Source organism: Scomber scombrus, chromosome 9 (genome assembly GCF_963691925.1).
Source record: "Scomber scombrus chromosome 9, fScoSco1.1, whole genome shotgun sequence".
Taxonomy (NCBI): Eukaryota; Metazoa; Chordata; class Actinopteri; order Scombriformes; family Scombridae; genus Scomber; species Scomber scombrus.
In genome coordinates this window covers 15,035,634-15,061,078 of record NC_084978.1, presented here as the reverse complement: position 1 = coordinate 15,061,078, position 25,445 = coordinate 15,035,634, and the positions used below count along the sequence as shown (strand labels likewise).

Below are 25,445 nucleotides of genomic sequence, written 5' to 3'. Positions count from 1 at the left end.
TGTGTAATTGTTATTTTTGCCATCCATCTATACAGCTAAAGTTCACAACAACAAGGTGGCTCAGTGTATCAAATGCTTCATGTAATGATCATATAATCTAAAGAAACAGAAATTAACCTGTGACAAGTTTTTAAATGAGACAAAAACAAAGCTAATAACCAAAGTTTATTTGATTTTGGCATTATAGTCAAAAGATATTACAACAAAATCAAAGAAAACATACATACAGTGCCTGCTCACTCATCCATAACATCAGCGGCTTTATGCCATTTACACTGCTCTGTAACACTTCTTTTCATTGTCGCCCACATCCACTGTGTAGCTGCTCTGTCACTGTCACACACATCATACAACCATTTGCATTATTTCATTAGATCCTTTCGCTCACTATGGCATATTCTCAATAATACAATTATCTGTAAAACACACACATTCTCGCTTACAAAATGCACAATCACACAGTCACACACACACGGGCATGCACACAGTGGGCTCCTGTCTATCTGAGACTGTTGCTGTTGGGTTGTGAGCCGGCAAGGCCAGGGTGGTCGGGACTGTGGCGGTTCTGGAGGGGGACAGAGAATCAACAAAGCTCAGTTAATAAAGTTTATTCCTGTAGATTCAAGTTCTCTGGAAGAGGTGGGACTTCATAGCACTTAGTGTAACTGTAGGCTATAAAGATGTGGTAAGGAACTTATTTTATATTTTGTTTCAAGCAAGAGATGCAAACTACAGGGGGAACCCCTACTACAGCCTTATAAGGGTGATAGGGGTCTAAAATTTACCCCAAATGGTAACACTTTACTTCTAAACACATTTAGAAAATGTAGCTTTTAGCAGATACATGCGTTTATGATGTATTTGTAAACAACTGTAGGCAAGTATTTGTGAAAAGGTGAAGCCATAACTTCATGTGCCAATTATAAGTCAGGGCTCTTTCTCTGACAGCCAGTTGTTGAGTTCTTTCACCCCCTAGTGGCCAAAATCAAATGATCTGTATTTCAGTTTACCTAAACTAAAGTGTTGCAAGATCAGATCCTCAGGGTGAGGTTTTAGTTTAGAGATGAGTTTGCTTTTGATGTTGTTGGGGGTCGAGACAGGCTTCCATCTTCTGCCATTAACTGCAATGGGATAAATAATAAACAGCAAACTGCTTTTCCTACCTTCTTCTTTTTCTTGTCTTTTTTCTTTTTCTTGCGATCGGGATCGTCATCCCTCTTTTTCTTCTTTTTCTTGGGGTCAGAGTCTGATGGGGTTTCTGCAGTGACAGAAAGTAACAGGTCAGCAGCCTGGAAAAAAATCCAGTCTCCATGTGTGTATGTTTGGTTGGTTATGTCCTACCTTGTGGTAATGGGTCCTGTGGTCGATGGTGTTTGTGCTTGTGTTTGCTCTTCTTCTTTGGAGGCTGTATGTGCATTAATCGGTATTGTTCCGGGAGCTGGGAAAAATAAATACAGGCATGTGTGTAAGTATTAATGTAAACATTACAATATTTTACAGGCCAGAGTATATTTTTGCTATAGAGAATCTGCCACAACACTGAAAATATGTGTGCCTTTTGAGGTAGGCACAAATATTTTGTGTGTGTTTTTCAGCCAGTACCGGTCCTGTGTGTAGTCTGAAGCCTGTAAGCAGAGCGCCAGTTAGTGGACTGAAGGAGTTTCCGCAGACTGGAGGCTTATCAATCAGAGACCGCAATGAGCTGCCATCCTGAGTGCCGGGACAGTCGATCATACCTGCAGCACATCAGAGAAGGAAAAGTTGGCACAAGGGGGAGAAAGACAGGGTGCAGGTGACAGGGATGAAACTGCAAGTGGTGAGCACACAACTGTACATCTGGTTAAGGGTTCAGCTGTGTTTGATATCAATTAAACAATTGATCAGGAAGTACAGGTGTTGGCATCATTATTTTGTCTTCTATGTGGGGTGTTTACAGATTCATTCATTTTATATTTGCATCTCAAATGTGCATTGTGTTGTTCTTGGGTTACAGATTTATTAGTAAAGTGGGGGCTTACAGCTTGTGGCCTTTAGAAAAAGACGAGGGAGAGCTGTCGTTTGATGACCCTTTCAGTTAACAACTTCGTTTCCGGAGTGAATACAGCCAAGTAGGGCTGGGCAATATATCAATATTATATCAATATCATGATATGAGACTAGATATAGTCATAGATATTGGATATGATAATATCATGATATAGCATAGTCTTTTCCTTGTTTTACAGGCTGCATTACAGTTATTACAGCTATTAAGTACTTAGTCATTATATCCACATTACACATTATTATTTATCAAAAACTTAATTGAGTAATTTTTTTGTGAAAGCAACAATAGTCTTCAATGCAATGTAGTTGTAATATCGGTAGAGGTATTTAGTCAAAAATATTGTTATATTTGATATTCTCCAGCCCTAAAGACAGGTGTCAATGAGAACATAGTTGGCATCTGTGGTGAATGACTGATAATAGACTGAACTATTATCAAGGGTAAAGTAACTATTTCCTACACTGAACATAAATCACCATCTAAAACTACATGGATTTATCCTGATGATGTTTGTGCAGAAACTCGTCCAGCCACATTTGTGCTTCCTTTCCATGACTCACCTGGTAACTCTGGCAGGAAGTTGCTGAGCTTCTCCTTCACTTTCTTCCCACAAAACTTGTTGTAGGCATGCTCCAGGTTGTAGTGCGTGATGAGGTTGGTATTGCCTGTCAACTCGTTTCCCACTGAACACACAGAAGGTTCTTATCAGTGTAATTCATGCAAACATCAGCATGTCAAATCATATCATGTATCATTTATAATTCTGCACATACGGGATTCCCATAATGTAAATTAACGGTGTCCAATCAGCACTGATCAAGGAAGTTTTTGTTTTTATAGTTGAAATAGTGAAATACACAATCATGCATACAGTCTATACAGCTCAGTCAGCTACACATGAGGAAATAAAGAATACGACCTAACAAATTACATATAAAGATAAATAAATACAATACATACATAAATAAAACAATTTACATTAATACATGAATACATTAATAATTAAATACATAAATAAAAATGTGGGGTTCATATATTTTTTAGTCAGAGGTTTCAGGGAATATTTTTTCGTAGTGATTTATTAATTTACTGCTTTCTTATTATTTATAAACTTAAGTGATATTAATAGAGTTCAATTCAAGGAGGAAAGTTACTATTTGAGGTGATTTTTTGCAGAATTTCTGTTTTTAGCATAACATTTAGCATAAAGAAATGACTAAATGAATAAGATATTATGCAGCGTTACTCTGACTTGTTGTAGCAGATGATCTCTTTGAGATTAAAGAGTATGTAGAGTTGAGTGCTTCAGAAAGGTGAGACTCCAGATTAGTGTAACTTTTTTTTGTTGATATTTCACATTCAAAGAACAGGTGTGAGAGCGTTTCTGTATGATGTTTGCAAAAAGGTGCAAGAGACATCAATAGTGGGGTTAATTTAATACAGGATTTTGAAGTGTATTTGCGCTAATCAAGGATGCTCAGTCCTGCACTGTTACGTAACATTTAACTTTAAAAACACAAGAGCGGGGTTGAAACGTATAACTTAACTAGAAATGTTGTTGAGTATCGGATACATTATTAAAAATTAACCATATCTGTGAAAAACAGGGGGGAGGGCAACACCGGTAATTAGCTAACTCAAATATTTTCGGTAACACTCATCTTGTTTGCTAACCTTAGCTATGTTAGCATTGTTTACAAACTGCTTAGCAACGTTTGAGAGCAGCTTGACTTTCTTCTGGGTTTATTAATAAACATACAAATAACACACAAAACAAAGAGCAGTTAGTACCAGGTAGCTCTCGTAGTAAGTAGAAAGGCTCATTCATTGCTCCGGGCTTCCGCAGAGCAGGCCCTTCATCCCCGAGCTGCGGTGGCATCTGCCCCGCCATGGAGACTTGGTTCTGCGGAAGAGGCGGCGGAGGTTTCCCCGGTCCGAAGCCCAGGGACGATGAGCTGGGTGGTCCCTGAGCTTCATTTTGACTAAACAACGTTGAAAACATGTCCGTCATATCTATCGCGAATAATACATTTAAAATCGAAGAAAATAGCTGTATCTCCAGGTGTGTGGCCTGCTAGATCGTGGACGATGTTGCCTGTGAATTCATCCGAGTGTCAACTAGTCGGCTCTCTACTTCTTTGTGGTTTTATTTTCATGGCTCATGTACCGTAATACCATACATGCGCACGCACAATACCGTAATGGCAGGGGACATTAGCTTCAACATGAATATTCTTTACCAAGTTTATTTTCACGTAGACACAGTAAACAAAACAAATAAGTACAGTTAACTGTCATTCTTTTTATTAATCTGTAACCCATTTTACAATGGGGACAAACATTTTTGGAATTGGTCCAGTATTGAGTGAGAGCTGTGCAGCCAGTAGCAGTGGAACAAGCTGCAATAGTGTTTATTGCCACTGACAGGCTACGGTTGTGATTTTAAGTGTCTGACAACAAAAGTAACACACAGGATCTAGCTGCCTCTAGCAGCATTGTTTTTTGGAGTTTTTTACATTTTTTTTTAAAAAAAGTTTTAAAAATTTAGTCCATATATCTGCAGGTAAAATAACTTGAACTCGAAGATCACACATCAGAGTAACCAGAATCATTGACACCAGAGGGGCAGAGATTTGACTTCATCCGTTCAAACTCTGTGACAGATGCCTGAAAGTAAAAGAAAAAAACACAAAAATGAGTTGAACTCCAGGCAGATTTCTGTTTCACACTTCTCCTTATGTTATAGTGCACAAGTATCTTTGGACCCTCAGCAGTACATCTTCGTTCAAACTGTACAATAATAATAGAAAACGTCAATCATAATAAACTAATTTATTCATATATTTATACTCATATTGAACACAGGATCTTGACGAGTCAGACTGATACACATTTTTTAATTTAGATAAACCCACAAATTCATTTTAGAAAGGTTTTCTAATTAAATCTAATAGTGTAACCAACCCTAATTCAGATGCTCAGAGGGTGTATTGAAAAAAACATGTTAAATTAATATTTCTATTTATACATTTTCATTTATAGTTATCTCCATGTATTTGTTTGCTCATTATTGTGACCTATATATATATATATATACACTCCACAAAATTAGCTTAATATGAATTAAACTTCATTAAGTTTGATACAAAATCTTTGTTGTATTAATCTCCATATGTATAGTATACTACAGATGTTACATCTTATGTCAGTTAAGTTACTTGCTGAGCTGCATCTTCTTTGTGGGTGTAAAAAAGCATACTGAATATAATTTAAAGGGAAAGTCATCCTCTCCAGCTCCAATCTCTTTTTTACTTATGTGCCATTTTTTCTCTCCTACCTTCCACTCATCAACAGTGGTTGAAATACAATGTTCAGTCTGAGCAATACTTTCTCTGCCAGCCTGAACCTTCTGCGCAAGGGCAGCATTCTCCGCTTGGATCTTTTTCAGCTCCAGTCGCATGTAGGCCTCCTGCTTTTTATAGTATGGCTTCAAAAAGCTGCAAAAGTCTTGCTCAGGAATCCCACTGGGTCGCCTAAGAAAACAAAGAAGAGAAGAATAATAAGAAGTGTAGAAAAAAAAAATCAAAATTGTAATTCTATAGTTGTACTGGATGAAGTTGCTGGTATTTATATGTTCATTTTTCTATATAATTGTTAGTGTGAAATGGTGGAAGTTAGCTAATAGTTAAATCTGGCATAAATAATCTCTTCATTTTTTGAGATTAATGCTTTTTTTGTGCATGGTACAACTTCATTACAGGTCATAGTGAGACACGTGGTCTAAAATAAAATATAGTTTATACAAGGGCCAAGTTCAGGAAATGGGATGTTCTTTGTTGATGAACACTAGGGAACAGATTTACTGATTTTATATCCTCAAATAGTACAATTATATATTTGACCAACTCTGACCATAGTTTATATACAACAAAATAATAATTGACAATTTAAGGAGAGAATCTCAGCAGAAACATACAAAAACACTATGCATCACAATGAAGGTCAGAATATTTATATCAACAATATTTCATTTTCTGTTTGTAGATAAAATTTCCCTTAATTAACCTACTGCTTGTTTGTTTGTTGTTACAATTTATTTGAATAAGCAGTGTTAACAGGAGATGATTGATGTCGGAATTCACATGCTATCAAAGAGGGAAAAGTTGGTCATATTGTCAAATGTTGACATGTAACCAGTAGATCGTGTCAGCAGAGAAAACAGAAGGTGCAGGGAGGTTAGGGGCATATATTGATTGTACCAACCATGCAGGGTCGAGATTGTTCTTGGCAGCACTCTCCAGTTTGTCCAACTCATTCAGTTTAGACTCTAACTGGCCTTCTTCAGTCAACCTGCTGATGTCCTCCTTTATACACAAACACACACACAAATTAATATAGACATAAATAATACAACCAGGCAACCAGACAGAGGACCTACCACTTGTAGTTTATTTTCATAAATAGTGTTGATTTCATGTGTTTGACACCTGTATAATCCTCCGCAACTCCTCTATGAACTGCCTGTGAATGCTCTCCATCCTCTGGGGGTTGTTCTTGTACAGTGGACGAAACGTTCTGGCAAATGTGTTAAAACTGTATTTATGAAAAGAGACAGTGAAAGTAGAGTCAACAAAAAGTATGGCAAAGTGTGGCCTTTAGCAAAACACTGGACCACATCTCAGTTTAATAACGGCATATGCCACTTTAAAAGTGTCATCACACACAATGTTTTAGGGTTGCAACAAATTATTACTTTCATTATTGATTAATCAGTTCCATATACAAAGACACTTCGATTTTAATAATAACCAGATAAAAGGATCAAATACAAATAGGAAACTGAAACAGTGAATGTTTTGGCATCGTTGTAACAAGTAACTGAAATTATAAATCGGTCAACAAAATAGTTCAAGATTAAAGAAGAATATTTACTTGTTGAATATTTAAGAGATATTAAGGCTTTTAGGAGGACACCTACTATCGACAACCACGACGCATTCGGCTGAAAGTCACCGGTTAACACGGTCACTCTTTGAACCGAAACACCGTACGGCTCTTCATTCACGTTAGATTGTCACCGTTTGTAACGTTACCTTCAGACTACTGCTCGCATTATTTCGTGCCTCTCAATTTAATATAGTTACATGTTATTTACACTCATGACAGTAACGTAAGAGGTAGAAACTGGGGCTACTGTATCCATGGTTTTTAATACATCACCTGGCTTGGCCGATGAACTTATCCAGGCTCTTCTGCATCACTTTGTCGAACAGCTTTATCCTGCTCCACCGAGCCTCCGGCTCACCGACTGCCCCGGGCTCTGACATCTGTGACGAAGCTTCTCCTGTAGCTTTACCGGTCTGTTTTACAGCGGGGTTAACGTTATCTACAGTCTCTTTTTGTGTTTCTGCTTCGGTTTCCTCCATTCTTCCAGCTTCACTCTTGTTTACGTTTTTGCACTGCCCGCCAAATCTACGGCGTGTCGCGAGGCTCAGAAACTACAGCCAGTTGGTTTGGCGCATGCGCAGTCCCGTCCACTCACCAAGTCCAGTTGCTGCGGCTGCAGCTGTCATTTCTTCTCTTGCCCTCTGCCGCAGTCAGCATGGCTTTAATCACAGGGCTCTTTACCTTCTTGTACCACTTACCTCAGATTTACAAATGGCTGCTGAAGCCGTATTATATCGGCTCGTTCCTCATGACCGTCGCCTTCCTTTTGGTCCGAAAGGCGCCCGGTGTGTGCCAGCACCTGGCGACCCAACGGGAGGACGGCAACTCCTGCGACTTTGACTGGGTGAGCGTGTGTGTGTGTGTGTGTGTGTGTGTGTGTGTGTGTGTGTGTGTGTGTGTGTGTGTGTGTGTGTGTGTGTGTGTGTGTGTGTGTGGAAGGGGAGGGGGTTTAGGTTTACAGACTTGGATAATTGCTTACTTGTCAAAAAGTTGTTTAACATGTTCTCTTTGATTTATAGAGAGAATTGGAGATTCTCATGTTTCTCAGTGCAATAGTGATGATGAAGAACAGAAGAGCCAGTAAGTACACCCTCAATCCACCCACCCACCATACACACACACACATACACACACACACAAACACACACACACACACCCTCAGACATGACATGACAAGTGTTTATTTACACTATAAATAGTCACATCATCAAAAGTTTAAATTTTTTCCCCCCAACTTTACTGAAAAAAGTTGTAAAAAAACATGCATTAACATACAAATATGAAGAACAAAAAGAGTGCCAGGAAATTCCAGATTGACATAATAAGAAAAGATTGTTAAAATGATTGTGTATGAAGCTTTTCACATTCAATAAAAACCAAAATAATACACAAGGAGGAAAAAAGAAAGAAAGAGAGGGGTACTGATTGAAAATAATATTAGTCAATAATTTTATACATTTTAAAATTTAGGGTTTTTTAATTTTTCTAATTTTGCAGCTTAACTAAAGAGCTGTAAAAGACCTTAATATCAATTAGAAACAATAAAGTTTTGTTTTCTGTTGGTTCATTAACTGCGCACACGCAGCCTTTTTTTCACCAAGCAAATGATGCTCAGTTTGGGGACCGTGGGGAACAACTGTATTAATTATGGAATGTAATACATTTATTTCCATATAATCTGCAGACAGTAAAATGACTGTGGACACCAGATGTTTGTGTCCCATATTAAGCAAATGTTACATTTTAACTTAATAGGTGTTTGTGACCTAATGTGTAACTGTTTCAAATCCTCGACCAGAAAAAAAGCTTTGTGCCGAGCCACATCCAGCAAGTGTTTTACTAAAAACTTGGCATTGTTGTGTAAACATTACAGTTGCAATGTTTCCCTGAGTTCCTCTGACCTTGTATCAACACTCTTTGTCCTTCACTGTTCCTCCCCTTTTTCTTCTCACTCTTTCAGTCACTATGGAGCAGCACATAGGCAACCTGTTCCTGTTCAGTAAAGTGGCCAACGTCATCCTCTTCTTCAGGCTGGACATTCGACTCGGCATCCTCTACCTCGCACTGTGTGTCGGTCAGTGTCCTAATGAGCAGCTTAACTATTATTTTCCCCCACTCCCCCACTTTTCTTTTTACATGACTCAATAAAATCTTGCATTCAAGCTTAATCTGAGCATGTCTAGACACATTTGTGGAATATCAATCTCCACCAAGAAGGACAGATAACAGTTTTATTTTATCCATCATCTCCACTGCACTGTTTAGCTGTGAAACATCTTAGCTGTCACCAGCTAAGCCACATGTAGACATGGCTCTCTATATTCATCTAATCAAAAAAGCATAGTAGACGTGCATATCCACTAAACTTCAAACAGGTGCTGGACCAAAGACGCAATTTAAAATAGAAAGATGAAGATCTGCACACTGTACCTCCCTTAGATGCATTTTATGTCACTGGTGGATGTCTCATTAAATTACATCTAATGGAGCTACAGTGTGTGGACCATCATCGTTCTTCTCTATATTCACCTACAATATTTTAGAGCTATTTGTTAATATTCATAAAATAAGCCAGAATTTTACGAAATTGAACCAAGTTAATACAAAAAAAGGATTAGTTTCAGTCATTTTGTTTTCCCTTCCATTTTTGTATCAAGTATCACTAATGATGTGAAGCTGTGAACCTGTTTTCAGACTCAGCATCATGTGTGTTAGTCTTCAGCTGTTCTGCACCAAGACTCTGTAACTCACCAACTCTACACATCCATCAGCTGGGCTTAAATAACAGCTAAAACACATTTGTTTAAAGGACTAGTGTGAAGGATTTAGTAGCATCTAGCAGTGAGGTTGGAGATTGCACAAACTGACTACCCCTCCCCTCATCCCCTCCCTTACAGTGGCCATGAAACTCACAAAAAACGTGAAAGGCCCTTTCTAGAGTCTCTGTTTGGTTTGTCCGTTCTGGGCTACTGTAGAAACATTGCAGTGCAACATGGCAGGCCCGTGGAAAGGGACCTGCTCCCTATGTAGATATAAAGGGCTCATTCTAAGGAAACGAAAACACAACAATTCTTATTCTCAGGTGATTTAAAACATACTTATGTATATTATATTCCATTTCTGTCAATAGATCCCCCTAAATCATACACACTGGTCCTTTAAGATAGCAAACTCATTATTATTCAACTTTAATCATGACGTTCAGTCTATTCCATTTTTACCCCTATTAAAACACCTGCTGTTTAAATATCTTTTGTATTCACTTCATACCTTTTGTTGCATTGTATGAAGTCCTTGGGTGTTTGAAAGGCACCAACAAATAAAATGTATAAATATTACTATTATTTAAATCACCAGTCCTCCTTTTAAGCAAAAATATATATAAAAGTTTATCTGAGGATAGTATGAAGCTTCAACAGTCTGAGTTAGTCCAGTAAAATAATATCTTCCACAGTTGCAGCATTTTTAGTAAAAAATTCCCTCTTTGTGTCTGGGCGGCTGCTGTGGAAGGATAGTTAACACTAAAATGACTTAAAGTTTGAAAGATGCTGATTTGATTTTAATCATTTGGACGGTTAAAGTTTCATATTAGCTCCAGATAAACTTTTGAACACATTTTTGCACAGGAGGACTCTGGATATTGTCCCCCATCACTTACACTGAAAGTTAATTATGAAGGGATTTCTTTAGGGTCAGTATGAACAGGAGGAATGATTACAGCAAGAAAAACATGTTCATATAGGCACCTCGCTGTTGTTTTTGTGCAGAGTTTAAAAAATGAATGAAAAATGAATCTATCCTTTAACTCTTCAATGTAATAATCTATTCTTCTGTGCTTCTCTAGCATTCGTCATGACCTGTAAGGCTCCCGTCTACATGGGCCCAGAGTACATCAAGTATTTCAGTGACCAGACCATAGATGTGAGTCTTACAGTAGAGACCATGCAGTTGTCCAAATGCTTGTGAATCCTTCATGATAAGACCATTTCGACGTAGTACTTCAGTACTTCTCGATATGTTATGTAAGAGCTTTGGAACAACACAACTGACAGGAATCATTCAGTTCGGTCTGTTGGGACTGTTGTATCATGCATTTATGGGGTAATCAAAGATTCATATGCAGTATAACAAGGACATAAAAATATGAGCCACCTGGATTATTTTCTTTTAGTTACAAATCAATTTTTGGACTGTATCCATCAATCAATGATGGCCCAAAATAGCAGCAGCGTTGCCTGTTAAGGTTACAATACTACAACATCATGTATTGATTTAATGTCAGAAATTTGTAAATGAAATGTTAAAGTCACTGATGATGCCCCAGACCCAGAGGTGAGTAGTTTTGAATTATAGCTAAACCTGTGTAATCTGTTCTCATCTAATCTTGTGTGACTGAGTCATTAGGAGGAGCTGCAAAAGGACAGTCGTGTCACCTGGATCGTTGAATTCTACGCCAACTGGTCCTCGGACTGCCAGTCGTTCGCTCCGGTCTTCGCAGACCTTTCGCTCAAGTAAGATGTGAAGTCAGGGTCTATCAGGTTTCATGATTGGCTGAGCCATGTGCAACATACTACATTACTAAACATTTTCAGTTATAAATCTACAAATCACCAGTCACGCCTGTACTCTTAAAAAAAACATTTTTTAATGATTAATAAACAAAGAAATTGTAAGTTTAAAACCCAAATATTTCATGGACTTACTGATCATTCTGTGTGCTAATATTACATTTTATCTGTTCCTAGCTGCTATGAATTCAGTGTAAAATCGTGATATTTGATGTCTGAGAGTTGAAATGTACAGTAATTAATTTCATACGCGACCTGCTGCAGACATTGGTGCTTCCTATTTCTGTAGTGCTGTTACATAATGATGCTTGTCGATTTTGAGAGCATGCATTTAATGAAATATGCACTTAATAACTGCCTACCATATTCCACACTGTATATCTGTTCAGATTTCACCTTAACGTTTAGATTTTAATCAAAATAAGATGTAAGCCCTTTTTAAGATGCATTGCATGTTTCTGTCAGTGATCAAAACCCTATTTGATCAAACTGGTATGTTTCAGATTTACAGAAAATTAAAACACACACACAAAATATACTATATGTTGAGATTTTGGCATTGAGGGACTGCAGTGACTTGAAAAATGGCAGTAACGCAGCCTGAACGTCATGTGCATCTTTTATTATATTTTGCAGGTATAACTGTGCTGGACTCAGGTTTGGAAAGGTGGACATCGGACGCTATGGAGAAGTTTCTGAGAGGTCAGATATTTTTTACTGCTCCGCCACTATGCATCTTTTTTAATGATGCTCTCGCAGGAATATTGTCACTTTTTTTCTCCATTTGTGGTTAAGATACACATTTTAAGCTATGATTTTAAGCTCCTGTGTTAACTGCCTCATAATTTTTCCCTGAACAGGTATAAAGTTAGCACTTCCCCTCTGTCTAAGCAACTTCCCTCACTGGTGCTGTTCCAAGGAGGACGGGAAATCATGAGACGTCCAATGGTGGACAATAAAGGGAGAGCTGTGTCTTGGACCTTCAATGAGGTGTGTCTGTTTGTAACAAACACAATGGGAGTATGTACCGAGTTGGTGTTGCTTTGCGGCAGCCTCACATTCACACACACATGCTAACATGAAGGTTATTTCATCCCCAGGAGAACATTATCCGAGAGTTCAACCTCAACGAGCTCTTCCAGAAATCCAAGAAGCTGAGCAAGGGTCGTGGCCTGAAGGGAGAGGAGCAGGACAGCTCTAAACCAGACGAGGGCAGCGACGAGCCTCATCCTGAAACCAACCACCCAGAGCAGCCCACAGAGAGCAAGAAAGACCAGTGAGGCATGAGAGGACAGTTCAGAGAGGCTGCATCGTTTTTCCATTACTTAAAACATTGACATGCCTTACATTACTGAAAAATCCATGATACTGTGGAATACTGTAGATGTCAACTTCAAGTTGAGAATTTACTGTGGCAAATATCTACATGAAATGAAAAACTGGACCTCAATTCACTGTTCTGGTTTGCTGTGCAGGGATGTTTAAATGGAGCCACGTGAAAGATCAATCAATGACCTGGAGACAATCCATTAAGTTATTGGAGAACAAATGCCTTTTTTTGTATTGCTTGTTTTTTTGGCTACCTTCATCACTTTGCTGCCTGTACTAATGTGTTTACAGTTCTCTCATATTTCAAAAACAAAAATAGAGAAAGAAAGAAGTGCAACTCAGATGAAAATAAATAGTGGATGATTAAAATTCATGACGCATTCAATTTTTCATCAGTTTGACCTTTTATTCTGAGAAGACATCTTTTTAAAAATTCTTTATAAGGCCATTTTGGAAATGTCTTTAATGTACTCGTTACAGATATTTGTGAAACTCGTTCCATTCATCACAGCCCACAATAGCGATATTTATTCTCACATAGAAGTATACTCACATAATTTCAAATTGTTCAATGGCCACCATTCTTGGCCAGAGCAGGAAGAAAGTAACACAGGTTCTCTTTTATCTCCGTTCAACGGCTGCTTGTGCCATTTAATGATACTTCTTTTTTATTGTTACCACCCACGCATGAACCAGGCGTGCATTTGACAATATTCTCACAAGTATGCACGCCAGTGAAGCATTCAGCACGACAAACAAAAACCACATGCACACCGAAGGCATAGCCTGGGGGGGTTGAAAACTCGTAACACCGTCGTTTGGATCGAACAATGATTGGGTTGAACAATGATACTCGTGTGCTTCAAGCGTGTACTTTTCCCAAAGGACGTGCTACATTTAGCCAACTCTGTCATACTATTGCAAACACCATTGTGGGCCTTGATTGAAAAAAATAAAATTAACTGATCCTTTACTGTAATGCCCAATAGGAAAGACACAAATTTGCACACTCTTCCCTCCTTCCCTCTAATTATCCTGTTCTAACATGGCTGTGGGTAAAACAAATTCACTGTACCTTTACAGGGTTTTTTAAATTTGTATATAAATCAAAAATCTAATCTTACAATTTATCAGAAAAGTGTAAAAAATAAAAACCAATAGAAAATATAAAAACAAGCGTGCTTCACTATGAATGGTTTCAAGGCAAAAAAAAAATCAAGTGTCCTATTGCAAACCAGTCCCTACGTCCTTTATAAACAAACTTTTTTCTTTAAAAAATATCCATACCTTTGCCTATTCTCTTACAAAAAGAAACATCTAATAGAGACTGGCTTGAAACTGTGTCCAGAACTACAAGGTTGTTTTGTCTGGTGAAATAAATAAGCCCTTCCCTCGCTGTCCCTATTTGGCTGGCCATCCGTTAAAGGTTTAAGGTTCTACTAGCATCTTGATTGACTGACAGACAAAATATTACAGAAAAGAAAGAAAGAAAAAGAAAAAGAAAAAAAAACACCACCAAAAGGACATACAATGACCTTAAAGCTACAAACAGATTTTGCATAATGTCTCTAGCATAAAGATTACAAGCGTACATTCCACAAAGATGCTTGTGCTGCAATGATGATTCTGAATTTCTTTGTGGCTTTGAAAAGGGTGAAGCTCAATTATTATTTTGCCACTTCAAGTGTCCACCAAAGGATCATCATTCTCTTTGGGTGACGAAAAAAATTCCAGCAAGAGCTCATGAGTGGCTGATGCAGCCATCAATTATAAACAGGCAACGGATTTGAAATCGCTGAGCAAAAAAAGAAAAAAAAGAAAAAGAATTATACACAGTACATCTGCCACCCTCATCAATAGTCGCCTTCAATACCTGACAATCCGACCCAATAATAATCTGCAGGATTTTATACATTTATATAAAACAATATTTAAAAACAAAGATTTATAAAACTAAAATGATACTGTGTTTATAGGTTGGACTCTTCTCTCTGTGACTCCTATTGATAAACAGGCTGTGTGGTCCGTTCAAACTGTGGAAAGAAGACAGTGACGGTTTCTATTGGTCAACAGTCCTAAAATCCTCCCTCTTAAATTTTACATCTGCTGGATAAAAGCCGTCCTTGCCTTAAGTGTCAGACACCGTTGCCAATACTCTGTGTGCTAATGTACCAAAGTAAAACAGCATATTCGAATGAGCTATGCATGTTCTATACACATATCTGTACCCAGCCGTGATGATACAGTCTCATCAGTCTATGGCTCACAAAGTGGTATAATGGAGACAAATTGATCCTGTGAAAAATGAACCAGTGTCCCCAGTTACTCTTTGTTCAAATTCGAAAGGCTGGCAGAAAACAGTGGCCAGCGGCGTTACAAAGATAACAAAGTGAGTACCAGGCAGGCCTGCTCCTTTAGTCCGTCGCAGCGGAAACAGTCGTTTTTCAGGAGCCTGCGACCATGAATAATATCCAGCTTTGTTAAGAGATAAGTGGAAGCTGTCCAGTGACCTTTTCCCCTCCGTGTGATAGACTGTGAAGGATGTCTGTCACTCAAACCGATATCTCGTAAGTGGTCCCTCCGACGCCTGTCACCTTCTTCACCCCACCCCCTGGTTTGGATGTGGTGTGATTGGCCAAGGCTGGGCGAGAGGTGGATCTGAGTGGACAGCCATCAGGAAGGGGAGTGGAGTGAGGGCAGATTGAGGTTGGAGACAAAGAAGACAGGGATGTGGAGGTGAGTGGTTCTACTTCGAAAATTACAACAAACAAACAGCAACATGTGTCTTTACCATGAATCTTAAAAGGCCTTTGGTATCTATTCTTAGTGAGTAAGAAAAGGACAAAGACAGATGTAAACAGCAGCATGGTTAGGCATGCAATCACAGAGCTTGACACTTAGTGGCATGCTTTAAACACTAAAATCACACATATACAAACACACAACAAACTGAAACAATAACACATCCAACTGTTGAACACTAAACAAGCAAAGACTGACTGAAAATTGTGGAGGAGGAAAAGGAAGACTCACACAGATCAGGGAGGAGGAGGAGGGCTGACACAAACCAGGTAGGAAGAAGAGGAGGATTAGGAGGAAAAGGTGAAGGAGGAGGAAGAGTGGTAGGCTGGTGGATCTGGAGATGGATCACTACTCACTGTGCAGCCTGTTGCCCTCCTCCGGCTCCTCCCCCTCCCAGCACACCGCCTCCTCCTGTGGGCCGAGGCTTGTGCTGAGGCCCCGCTTCCCCAGTGTAAGACTGAGACTTGCCAAGGGAGAGGCCGCGAGGTGGTGGGGAGATAGGGGGCTCTAGTGAGCGAGCCCCTGGGGAAGAGGATGAGGAAGAAGGGTTACGAGGGGCTCGGGAAGAGGAGTCCTGGTTATGGAGCAGGTGCTGGGTCTCAGGAGACCCAGAGGAAGAGGGGGGGGGGCGGACTGACGGCACGCAGGTATGCCCTGTGGGGGGAGGAGAAAGTGGCAGAGCCCTGGAGCAGCTGCCCCTCCCTCTGCTGGGCGAGCTGAGCTGAGAGGAAGGGCGACGTGTAGCCCTGCAGCGGGGTACTGGGTGACACCACCTCAGGCTGGCCTGTTATTGTCGCCGAGGGAAACAAAGCATGAGGCTTCTGCGGCGACAGCTCGTGGGCGGCTGACTCAAACTCTGGGCTCTCGGATGGTGTCAGCAGGCTATCATAAGACAGGCTGCCATTCCGAGGCGTCTGATTGGCCAAGCTTTTGTAGCTCGTGTCTGTGGTGCCTTCTGATTGGAGCGTGGCCAGTGGATTATGTGCCGTGTGCGCTGAGCGCAGGCTGGAAGAGCGGGAGCCGCCAGTGGACAGGACCAGAGAGGATGGGTAGGAGGTGTAGGAGCGCCCAGTCAGGGAGTAGCCCGACATGCCCCCTGACACCACACCAGTAGTCCCGCCAGGGCCTCCGGGGCCCTCACCCCTCTCCCCTCCCCCCCTACGAGCCCCTACACCTCCCCCCAACACTGTGGCCCCATCCAGGCTGCTCGGCTCCGAGCGGTAGCTGGGCTGGCGGCTGGACTGGAGGATGGAGGAAGATGGAGAGTCAAGACTCTCCCCACGGATCATCTGAGAAGAGTAGAGAGGAGGAGGAAGAAGGGGTACAGACAGAGAGGGGGGAGGTTAAGGAAAAGTGTGATGAAGATGAAGAGTAAGGAGGAGAGGAGGAAAGATGAAAATCATCATGTTACCACAGGAATAGATAACAAATAACAAAAAACAGTTGCTCTACAGATTCTAACAGAAAAAAGAGTGAGTGGTGGGGAGAAAATTGGATGCTTGACCAGTGCTTTACTCCATCATCACACTACTGGACTGGAAACATTGACTGGTTTGAACAGGCACTGCCACTGCATGTCAAAGACTGTGTGTATAAACAAATACATCGAAATACGAGTACAAACAGTACATGAAGTACACATTCCAGTCAATGCAGTTTTTAAGGGAAGGGACAGATCCACTCAAAACACACAAAAGACGGCCAAAGGGACACACACACAGATGACACTAGCTGAGACTTACTGATCGACCGATGGCCACTGAATGATCATTTTAAAGTGAAAACAAAAAAGAGGGGAATGGTATTAACCACAAAGCAAAATTAGAAGGGGGAGGGCAGAACAGCTACCACACGATATGTGAGATATTATATAGATGAGGACAAGGTGCTGTATGATCCTGATAAGTTACAGTACATCTATGGGATACACTTCATTTCTCATTTATGTTAATAATTTTGTTTTTGGGAAATATAAGTTTAGGTTAATGCTAAAACAAGCTAATCCTGGAATAACATCTGGAGAGCTTATGTAAGTATTTAAAAAGAAAATCCTCATATGCACATGTGTCTGCTTACTTCTGTGATCTTACCAGTTTCCAATCAGGCAAAAACATGTGGTTAACTTCACCCTCAGCTGATCGTTCATTTTATACTATTAATGTACAGTATCTACATAATATTGATAATTTTATACTCCTCGTGTACCTTGTTGGGGTGTGTGAGGGCAGTGTGGTTCCTTCCTGGGCTGTTGTAGGCTGGTCGGTACTTGTACATTGATGGCGTAGGTGGAGCTTCTGTCAACAGGCTGCTCTCTGAGAAAAAAAGACACCAAACGTGACATTTGAATGAGGTGTGTTTGTGATTAGAAAACAAACATTCATCTGTTTACACAAGAGGTAAAACCCTTGAGGAACCTGGTCAACACTCAGATGTCGACGTGTCAGGACAAATATCTGAAACTACCTGTTGTAGTCCGCTGTCTACCTGCTGTCTCACCTTCTGTGTCAGCACGAGGCAGGCCGGGATACCGAAGCTCCGGCTTTGGAGGAGGTGGAGGCTCCGCGTCTGCTGACTGACTCTCCATCTGATCCAGACTGCTCTTGGACTGGAAGAGAAACAGAGTGAAGTCATGATAGCAGACACACAGTATTAGACTGCGTGCAGACTGGCTATAGAACTGATTAAAAAATAACTTTTTTATTGAAATGAATCCTGAAGCATCATGACATAATGAGGGAACAGACGCAAAGGTCTACTAAAAAAAGGAGAAAACAAACACCAGCAAAAAAAATGAGTTTGGCTCAAGTTTTACTGCAACACAATACAAGCTCCACTGCCAAAGCACTGCCTTCATTACATTGGAAGTTGAGCAATGTAGTTTTATTGTTTTCTTTGCAGTTATTGTAACAAAGGATAAAATAACGGTCACATGCCACAATGGCTCTCTAGAGTTTTGCTTCATAAACTTATGGTCAGTCATCTATCATTTCAACCAATTTCAGGTTGAAAATCCCAAAATCAATGATGCATACACGTACTATTTATATTTTTTCCAGAAACAAACCTCTACAAGTACATTTTGTTGTGTGTCCACACTCACCCTGGTGCTGTGTCGGTCATTCTGGATGCCGTTGTCCAGGATCTTGGCTTCTAGTTGAGCTTCAGTGAGAGGCGGCCTAAGAAACGGTGGCTGTACTTCTGTTGCCTGAGGGCTCCGCCACCGACCCATGTATCTGAGGGAGGGTCACACACATGAATTTAAATCTTCGTTAAAATGACACAAACATTAAACGCAGGCTTAAGAATATGTGTTGCACTGAAACACAATCTAACACCAGATGTCCCTCACACTTGTGTTCATACACTCCACTTAAACTGAAGAGACAAGCGAGAACAATAAAAGAGGAGAGTGGAAAAGTTAGAGGGAGAGAGAGTAATGGAAAGAAAGAGGCAGTGGAAAAAGAATGAATGTGGGGCAGAGTGTAAAAGTAGGGGAATAAACAATGAGTGAAGAGGAGAGAGGAAGGCTGACCTGGGGGCCTGAGAGCTGCAGAGCACATGTGAAATATTCCTCCAGCAGCCGTTGGTGAAAGGGTTAACGCCTCCTCGAAACTTCCCTGTCACCTAAAGTGGGAGGGAGAGAGAATAACACAATCATGCTGTGGTAACTTTCCAACATGGACACCAAATTTAGCAAAACAGCAGAGAACATCTGTAAACTGTATGGATGGATTCATTGGTGGAGTGTCTGAGCCACACAAACCAGCTCCTGTATGTACCTGCTCATTTGTGGTCCTACCCCGGGCCACCAGTACAATGTGGAACCCAGTCAGGCCAGCGACTGGGACAAAAAACAGACCAGCAACACACATCACAGCCATTCTGGGAGAACAGGGTTAAGAAATTTACAATAAAATCCATTAAAAAAATAAGAAATACAAAACAACACTAGAGTAAAAATCACAATGAAAGTAAAATATGAAAAGAAAGTCCCATAATTTGCTCTGCATTAAGACAAGTGCCAAGTGAAGGATACGTAACAGCAGCATGTGGTGTGTCCAGCTGCTGGCGGTGGTGCAGGACATAAACCAGGCCGAAGCCAAATACGTTCACAATGTGGGTGGTAAGTGATAGCAGGAAGAGGAAGAAATAGCGATAATTCCTCCTTCCAATACAGTTGTTCACCCAGGGACAGTGATGGTCAAAGTCCTGTAATAGCACAGAGTCAAAAGACACTGAGGGGGAAGAACCAGTAAGAACACATCAAGAGGAAAGTAATAATAAAAAGCAACAACCGCGACCCATCAAAAATCAGATGTCCATACAGTTTTTACCTCCCACACTCATACGTGGAAACTAAGAATAGCACAAATCTAGGTTGCGCAGTCAAGTCACACAAGAGTTTAAAAAAAGCTTGTTTTAAAATTAAGTGTTACCAGTATTCAGAGTTAGATACTGCCACTCTCACATTCATAGCACAGCAAGTCCATGATATAATGTGTGTGTGCGTGTGTGTTTGTGTGTGTACCTCCACACAGTTGTCACAAACTGAGCAATGCGAGCAGCGTGGCGGGCGGTAGAAGCGGCAGGTTGAGCACCACTTCATGCGCACCTGGATGCCTCTGATCTCAACTGTCTTATAGAGCGGAGCACGGAAATCATCCTCTTTATCCTCATCCTCCTCCGCTAAAGACAGACAGAAACACACACAGAGAGATTGTACTCACATCGTGATGGCTAATTATATAGCGCCCCTGCATTGTTTACAGCCAATTAATTGTTGCAATCAATTTCTGGTGCATCATCGTTTTAATTTTGTCTATATTTATATTTGTGCTGTCACCTTTTCAGTTCAATTTAATCTACAATGTACTAAACAGCACTGCAATATTACACATAATATTATTTGATGGAAACTTTCAAAGACTTGCACGCTAATGCTGTCGATGTGTGTTTACCTCTGGGGAAGACTCCAGGGTCCATGAAAGTGGCCATGCAGAAGTTGGCGAGGGTGAAGAGGAAGATCACGGCATTATAGATGGGAATGACAGAGGAGAAATACTCTGACAACCACGGGCACCTGGACAGCACAAAAAAGGAGGGAACAAAATTACACATTGACATGTTATTACCAAAACAACTAGTCTTTCAATGTCTGATGCATTTTCTTGGTCTGTTGTAGACAGAAACAAGTGGAGATTGCAGAAGTAGGCTCCAATTCCTGCACTTGCTGGCAAGACGCAGATGGAAAAACCCCAGCAAGTAACACTCCACGCTCCATCAAAGACTACTGATAAGCCTTTGTGGAAGGCAATTTACCCCCAAACTGTTATAAGAGTGGCCAGAAATAGAAGGCTGTGATTGTAATGGGGAGCTCACAGGTGTGAGTGAAGAACAACGTGAATGTGAACTGTGTTGCCGAAGAGAGGGCGAGTGTGCTCAGTAAACTTTCTCTGAATAAAAAACAGGTGAAACAAACACAACAAATAGGACATAAAGATGGACTTACGTGAAGCAGAAGAAGAGGGTAGTGGATCCAACAAGGAAAGTGGTGGCTGCAGAGACCGGGACATATCGGCTGGGTCTAAATGGACGGGGAGGAGCAGAAGCAGGACCACCTACTCCTCCCCCAACCCCTCCACCACTAAAGCCCGGCATCAGAGACAGACAGGGGGAGGAAGACAGAAATAGAGGTAGATATCTACAGTCTACCTACTGTAATGGGTGGTTTACAGGTCAGAATGGTGAATATGGTGTTTGTTTTGGAGGAGAGGCCATGAATACAGACTGAAAATAGAAACCAGCACTATGCAAAGCAGCAACTGAATGGAAACATGAGGGATTCTCTACGTCCAGTCAATAAAAATCTCCTGGCACTACAGTAATGACTCAAAAACAGTTTTCTTTTATACACAGCTCTACTTGCATGTGCACAGCTTGTTGTAAATGTTTAATTTGTGTGCATAATTTTAATAGAAGCTTATAAAAGCAAGACTATACAAGAGCAATGTGATACAAAAATATGTGTAGGTAATTCATAAATATTTTTGTATGGCTTTAATGTAACTGTATTTGGTGCAACAATATAAATAAATGTAATCTTAAGCTGCTCCCAGTCACCAGTGCAACCGTAATACTCTTGTGCATGAACACAAAAGCACAGACACTTGCACACACGACTAAAACTGGAGCAGTCTAGGTTTCTTTCAACTCTGTCTTTTCATTAATGTCCGTCACTGTGCTTGAGGTCTGATTATAGCTCTCCAAGAAAATGAATATAAAAAGGAAAAGAGCAGAAAATTAAAAGAGGTAGTGGGTGGACAGCCAGCAGGCTGAGAGAAAAAGCACGTATAGGAGAACAGGCAGGGGATTGAGCGCAGCAGCTGCTGATGACTTCTGTGATTGTCCCGAGAGGGCTTATTTAGGCACTGGGTGGGTGGAAGGAACTGAGGATGGCTGCAGGAGGGACGGTTCCAGCGTTTCAAACTAAGTCAGCAGGGGAAAACAACTAAACCAACAAATTCACTTTCAAAATTGGTTCCAAGAAGCTGCTTAATGTCAAACAAAAGTCCAGCTGGAATTTGCTTTAAAAAAGTTGCTTAAAAAAAACAAAAAACAGAAGTCTTAAAAAATGATGCCCAGCCTTGCCTTTACTCGTAAAATAGCTCAAATAGCCAAGCAGAGACCCTGGTGGATCTTTTGAGACCCTTGCCTTCAGTTTTTATGTCAATAGGGGGACAAAATCAACTCAATCCAAAGAGAAGTGCTGTGTATGTCACCGCGGTGCCGCCACACTCGGCCAGGTCTGGATGTAGAGACCTCTCCCACCTCCAACTTCTCTGCAGATAGACCTCCTTTCCCATTCTGCACCTTTTAAAATAAGCCATGTGCAGCAGTGGTGTTACATAGTCTGATACATATTAGTCCTTTATTCCTCTTGTTCCCCCCGTCTTCTTTCGTCCACTGCTTCTGTATGCAAGTTGTGGGACGTCCCTGTAAAAAAACAAGACAATTGTTTGATTAAATCAACTGGTTGGTAACTATCTTGATCATCAATTCATTTAAAACTTGTTACATAATTCCATTTTATGGATCTTTTCTTTGTCTTATGTGACAGTCTTGGGTTTTTGACTGTTGGGCAGACAATAAAAGTGATAAAGATGTCACTTTATGAAATACCCATGCTTCATTTTGCAAGTTAATCTCAAAACTTTATTTCCTATTTATGTTACAAGACAGAGTTAACCACGAGAAGCAGAGGTTTCATCCTTATTTCACAACAATCGGGCTGACTAACCAGCTTCTTATAGTCCTAAAAAGGTTGCTGTGTGTGTATATGCATTTCTCATCATTACTCATTAAGTTGGTCACCAGTCTGCTGTTGATAAACACACAGCTCATTGCCCTCAGGTGGTCAAGGGAAAAGCCACCCATTACTGGAATTTCAGAACAACCATAGAGTACTTGATCAGTGGCGCACACACCCATACACACAGACTTCGTTTCCCCTATCTCGACATGAAAACTCGTCCGTATGGTGTGAACACATTGAAAACGGATCTGGAGTAACAGTGTAATCTGATAGTTTGGACACACCCCTCTTCTCCACAATCATCAGTAAATTACTCACAAATACAAAGCTGTGGCCGAGGTACAGTGACAATATCTGTTGTTAATCATCTCATCTGTCCCACAACAACCCCCCCCCCCCCTCCCCCCCCTCCTCCTCTCAGACTATAATGGATGTTAATCCTAAAATCTCCGCGTCGAGCCCTGCCTGTCATGTCACCGCAACAATTTCCAGCTCGCAAAACTACATCGCTAAGTGGCCTGTGGAGCAGATTTAATCACATCTATGATCGTTAGTGGCACACTGGCAGCTGCTGGTTTATGTTTGATACAATAACACATAATAGTGGATCGTTTCATCTTTTAATCATTCCTCTAAAAAAAAGACCAAGCGTTAAACAACAGGCCAGGGCAGATTCAGTCAAGACTACTGACAATCTGCTCACCCCTCATCAAACTACACTTCATCTTTTCTTTTTTAAAGTTCACTAAAAAGCGCCACTGTGTTTTATTTCAAACAACCAAAAAAACATTTAGAGATCCAAACGCAACACTTGTGTAATTTTATTAGCTCTTACCTAGCCTCGAAAGTTTTACGACACTGTTCAGTCCTTTCCCACAGCCACAGCTAAGGGAGTTAGCTAGCGTCACCTGGCTAGCATGAGAGCTTCACATTCGCGGAGTAAAAGTTAGCATTCATTGGCGACTGGCGCTACAACAATAGCTGCGTTCAACTACACTAACGCCGCGAAGAGCTGGTAAAACAAACAGGACGTACCGTGTATCAACCATGCGAGCTGTCTTGCCTCTAGCGTGAGAGTGGTATCGGTGCTCCTTCAGTTAGCCGCTAGTTGTTAGCTCGCCCGCTAGGCCGACATCGGAATCCCGGAACTAGTCTGTAGTAGCGCAGGTGGGAGACTCAGCCAATCAGAGGCCGACGTGGGAGGACTCAGCCAATCAGAGGCTGAGGGGGCGAGGTCTCACAAAACGTCCCATAGCAGTAGCACAGATAGTGGAAACAATATACAGTATAAAAAATAAGAAAAGTATTATTACTACTATAAAAATACATTCCGAATGTAGAATTGAAGATGTCTGTTACTGTCATTTATCTTTTACTTATAAACTGGAATGACTGGATGTTTGTATATTCTTCGTTTATTGTATTGTATATTCTGTTAAACAAAGAATAAATAATTAACAAAAACAATAATATACAGTATATAACCTCACAAGAACCGAAGAAAAATGTGTCTTCCAATTTATTTTATTTTATTTTTGTGTGAATTCTGTATGTTTAGGGTCTGTGTATCTTTTGGTCATTGGATTTTCTTTTCAGGAACGAGTATTGAAAAACAAAAAGGGATGAGCAGACATTTTAATTGACTTGATTTTCTTTTCATATTTAGAATGACAAAAAATACAATTACTGGCAAATAAACAAAAAATGACCTGTTTTCTCATATTCTGAGACCGGATGTCGTCATCAAGGCAAGGGCGCAATGAAGATCAATTAAAAAAAAAAAAATCCTGTCCATGTTGGGGAAAAGTAGTTTAACACTAACCTGACAAACCATCATATGTATCTAGCAAAGAGAAAGGCTGCAGGTGGCGCCAAATCACGAACAAAAAAAACATGCTTCTAACCCAACAGATCCTCACTGACTCACTACAGCTGAAAAACAGCTGACATAAACGAAATAAAAAGCTTCCTTGATGCACTAATCTTACCTGTCGAAAAAAAACATACTCTGACTAGACAGTCAAATTAGTGTGCGGTGCCGAAATACTGAATTTATGAAGTTCTACTGCAACTGGGAACAAGGTAGGTTTGGTTCAAGTCACAAGTTACTATTCGGGATATTGGCCTTTATTGATTTGTATTATTAATTGATATTGACTGTACTTATTTTGCACAAATTGTCCTTGTGATTTCAGTCAGTGCTGCTCAAGAGCCAAAGCAACATGTGGTGTCAGCAAGACTGCACACAATCCCTGATCTGTGGCTGAGGGACATGGAAAAGTAGTTGCTTTTTTTCGGGTAGGTATGTTATGCACTTTATAATAATAATAATGAAGCAAAAAAGCGTGTGTTACAATCACATGGTTCACTTTGGACATATCAGATGGAGAAATAAAGTATTTCCTATCATTCATCTATCAGACAAAATATGTTTAAAAGA

General features: G+C 40.4%; 5 protein-coding genes across 5 annotated transcripts in view; 2 read left to right on the top strand and 3 right to left on the bottom strand.

Moving 5' to 3' along the window:
- ubxn1 (UBX domain protein 1) overlaps positions 1 to 25,445 on the top strand; it is a 109,089-nt gene that overhangs the window by 76,875 nt on the left and 6,769 nt on the right. The gene's annotated exons all lie outside the window — the stretch shown is intronic.
- med19a (mediator complex subunit 19a) lies at positions 153 to 4,187 on the bottom strand. Its single transcript, XM_062425512.1, has 6 exons — positions 3,839 to 4,187; positions 2,608 to 2,730; positions 1,603 to 1,736; positions 1,342 to 1,438; positions 1,164 to 1,258; positions 153 to 565 (listed from the first exon to the last, which is right to left on the bottom strand). Exons 1-6 carry the CDS (start codon positions 4,056 to 4,058, stop codon positions 500 to 502), a joined length of 735 nt encoding a protein of 244 aa, XP_062281496.1. The 5' UTR covers positions 4,059 to 4,187; the 3' UTR covers positions 153 to 499.
- si:dkey-6i22.5 (polyamine-modulated factor 1) lies at positions 4,350 to 7,501 on the bottom strand. The gene is made up of 5 exons (XM_062425484.1): positions 7,268 to 7,501; positions 6,535 to 6,640; positions 6,311 to 6,411; positions 5,385 to 5,580; positions 4,350 to 4,714 (listed from the first exon to the last, which is right to left on the bottom strand). Exons 1-5 carry the CDS (start codon positions 7,471 to 7,473, stop codon positions 4,634 to 4,636), a joined length of 690 nt encoding a protein of 229 aa, XP_062281468.1. The 5' UTR covers positions 7,474 to 7,501; the 3' UTR covers positions 4,350 to 4,633.
- Positions 7,590 to 13,244, top strand: tmx2a (thioredoxin-related transmembrane protein 2a). The gene is made up of 8 exons (XM_062425483.1): positions 7,590 to 7,838; positions 8,014 to 8,074; positions 8,955 to 9,068; positions 10,839 to 10,915; positions 11,399 to 11,505; positions 12,199 to 12,264; positions 12,423 to 12,552; positions 12,663 to 13,244. Exons 1-8 carry the CDS (start codon positions 7,650 to 7,652, stop codon positions 12,840 to 12,842), a joined length of 924 nt encoding a protein of 307 aa, XP_062281467.1. The 5' UTR covers positions 7,590 to 7,649; the 3' UTR covers positions 12,843 to 13,244.
- On the bottom strand, positions 13,289 to 24,127 carry LOC133985480 (palmitoyltransferase ZDHHC5-B-like). Its single transcript, XM_062425125.1, is given in 13 exon segments — positions 13,289 to 15,549; positions 16,050 to 16,321; positions 16,323 to 16,982; positions 17,899 to 18,005; positions 18,190 to 18,298; positions 18,794 to 18,926; positions 19,226 to 19,317; positions 19,473 to 19,575; positions 19,730 to 19,902; positions 20,222 to 20,379; positions 20,652 to 20,773; positions 21,203 to 22,686; positions 24,041 to 24,127. Coding segments are annotated over 12 exon segments (2,184 nt in total). The 5' UTR covers positions 21,352 to 22,686; positions 24,041 to 24,127; the 3' UTR covers positions 13,289 to 15,443.

Excerpts from the sequence above, each read along its gene's own strand:
- med19a (XM_062425512.1), bottom strand. The coding sequence starts at position 4,058 with ATGACGGACATGTTTTCAACGTTGTTTAGTCAAAATGAAGCTCAGGGA. Across the intron at positions 2,731-3,838 it reads CTTACTACGAGAGCTACCTG|TGGGAAACGAGTTGACAGGC; the intron begins GTACTAACTGCT and ends CTGTGTGTTCAG. Across the intron at positions 566-1,163 it reads AAGACAAGAAAAAGAAGAAG|AACCGCCACAGTCCCGACCA; the intron begins GTAGGAAAAGCA and ends GTCCCCCTCCAG.
- si:dkey-6i22.5 (XM_062425484.1), bottom strand. The coding sequence starts at position 7,473 with ATGGAGGAAACCGAAGCAGAAACACAAAAAGAGACTGTAGATAACGTT. Across the intron at positions 6,641-7,267 it reads AAGTTCATCGGCCAAGCCAG|TTTTAACACATTTGCCAGAA; the intron begins GTGATGTATTAA and ends TCATAAATACAG. Across the intron at positions 4,715-5,384 it reads CCACTGTTGATGAGTGGAAG|GCATCTGTCACAGAGTTTGA; the intron begins GTAGGAGAGAAA and ends TTTTACTTTCAG.
- tmx2a (XM_062425483.1), top strand. The coding sequence starts at position 7,650 with ATGGCTTTAATCACAGGGCTCTTTACCTTCTTGTACCACTTACCTCAG. Across the intron at positions 7,839-8,013 it reads ACTCCTGCGACTTTGACTGG|AGAGAATTGGAGATTCTCAT; the intron begins GTGAGCGTGTGT and ends TTTGATTTATAG. Across the intron at positions 12,265-12,422 it reads TATGGAGAAGTTTCTGAGAG|GTATAAAGTTAGCACTTCCC; the intron begins GTCAGATATTTT and ends TTCCCTGAACAG.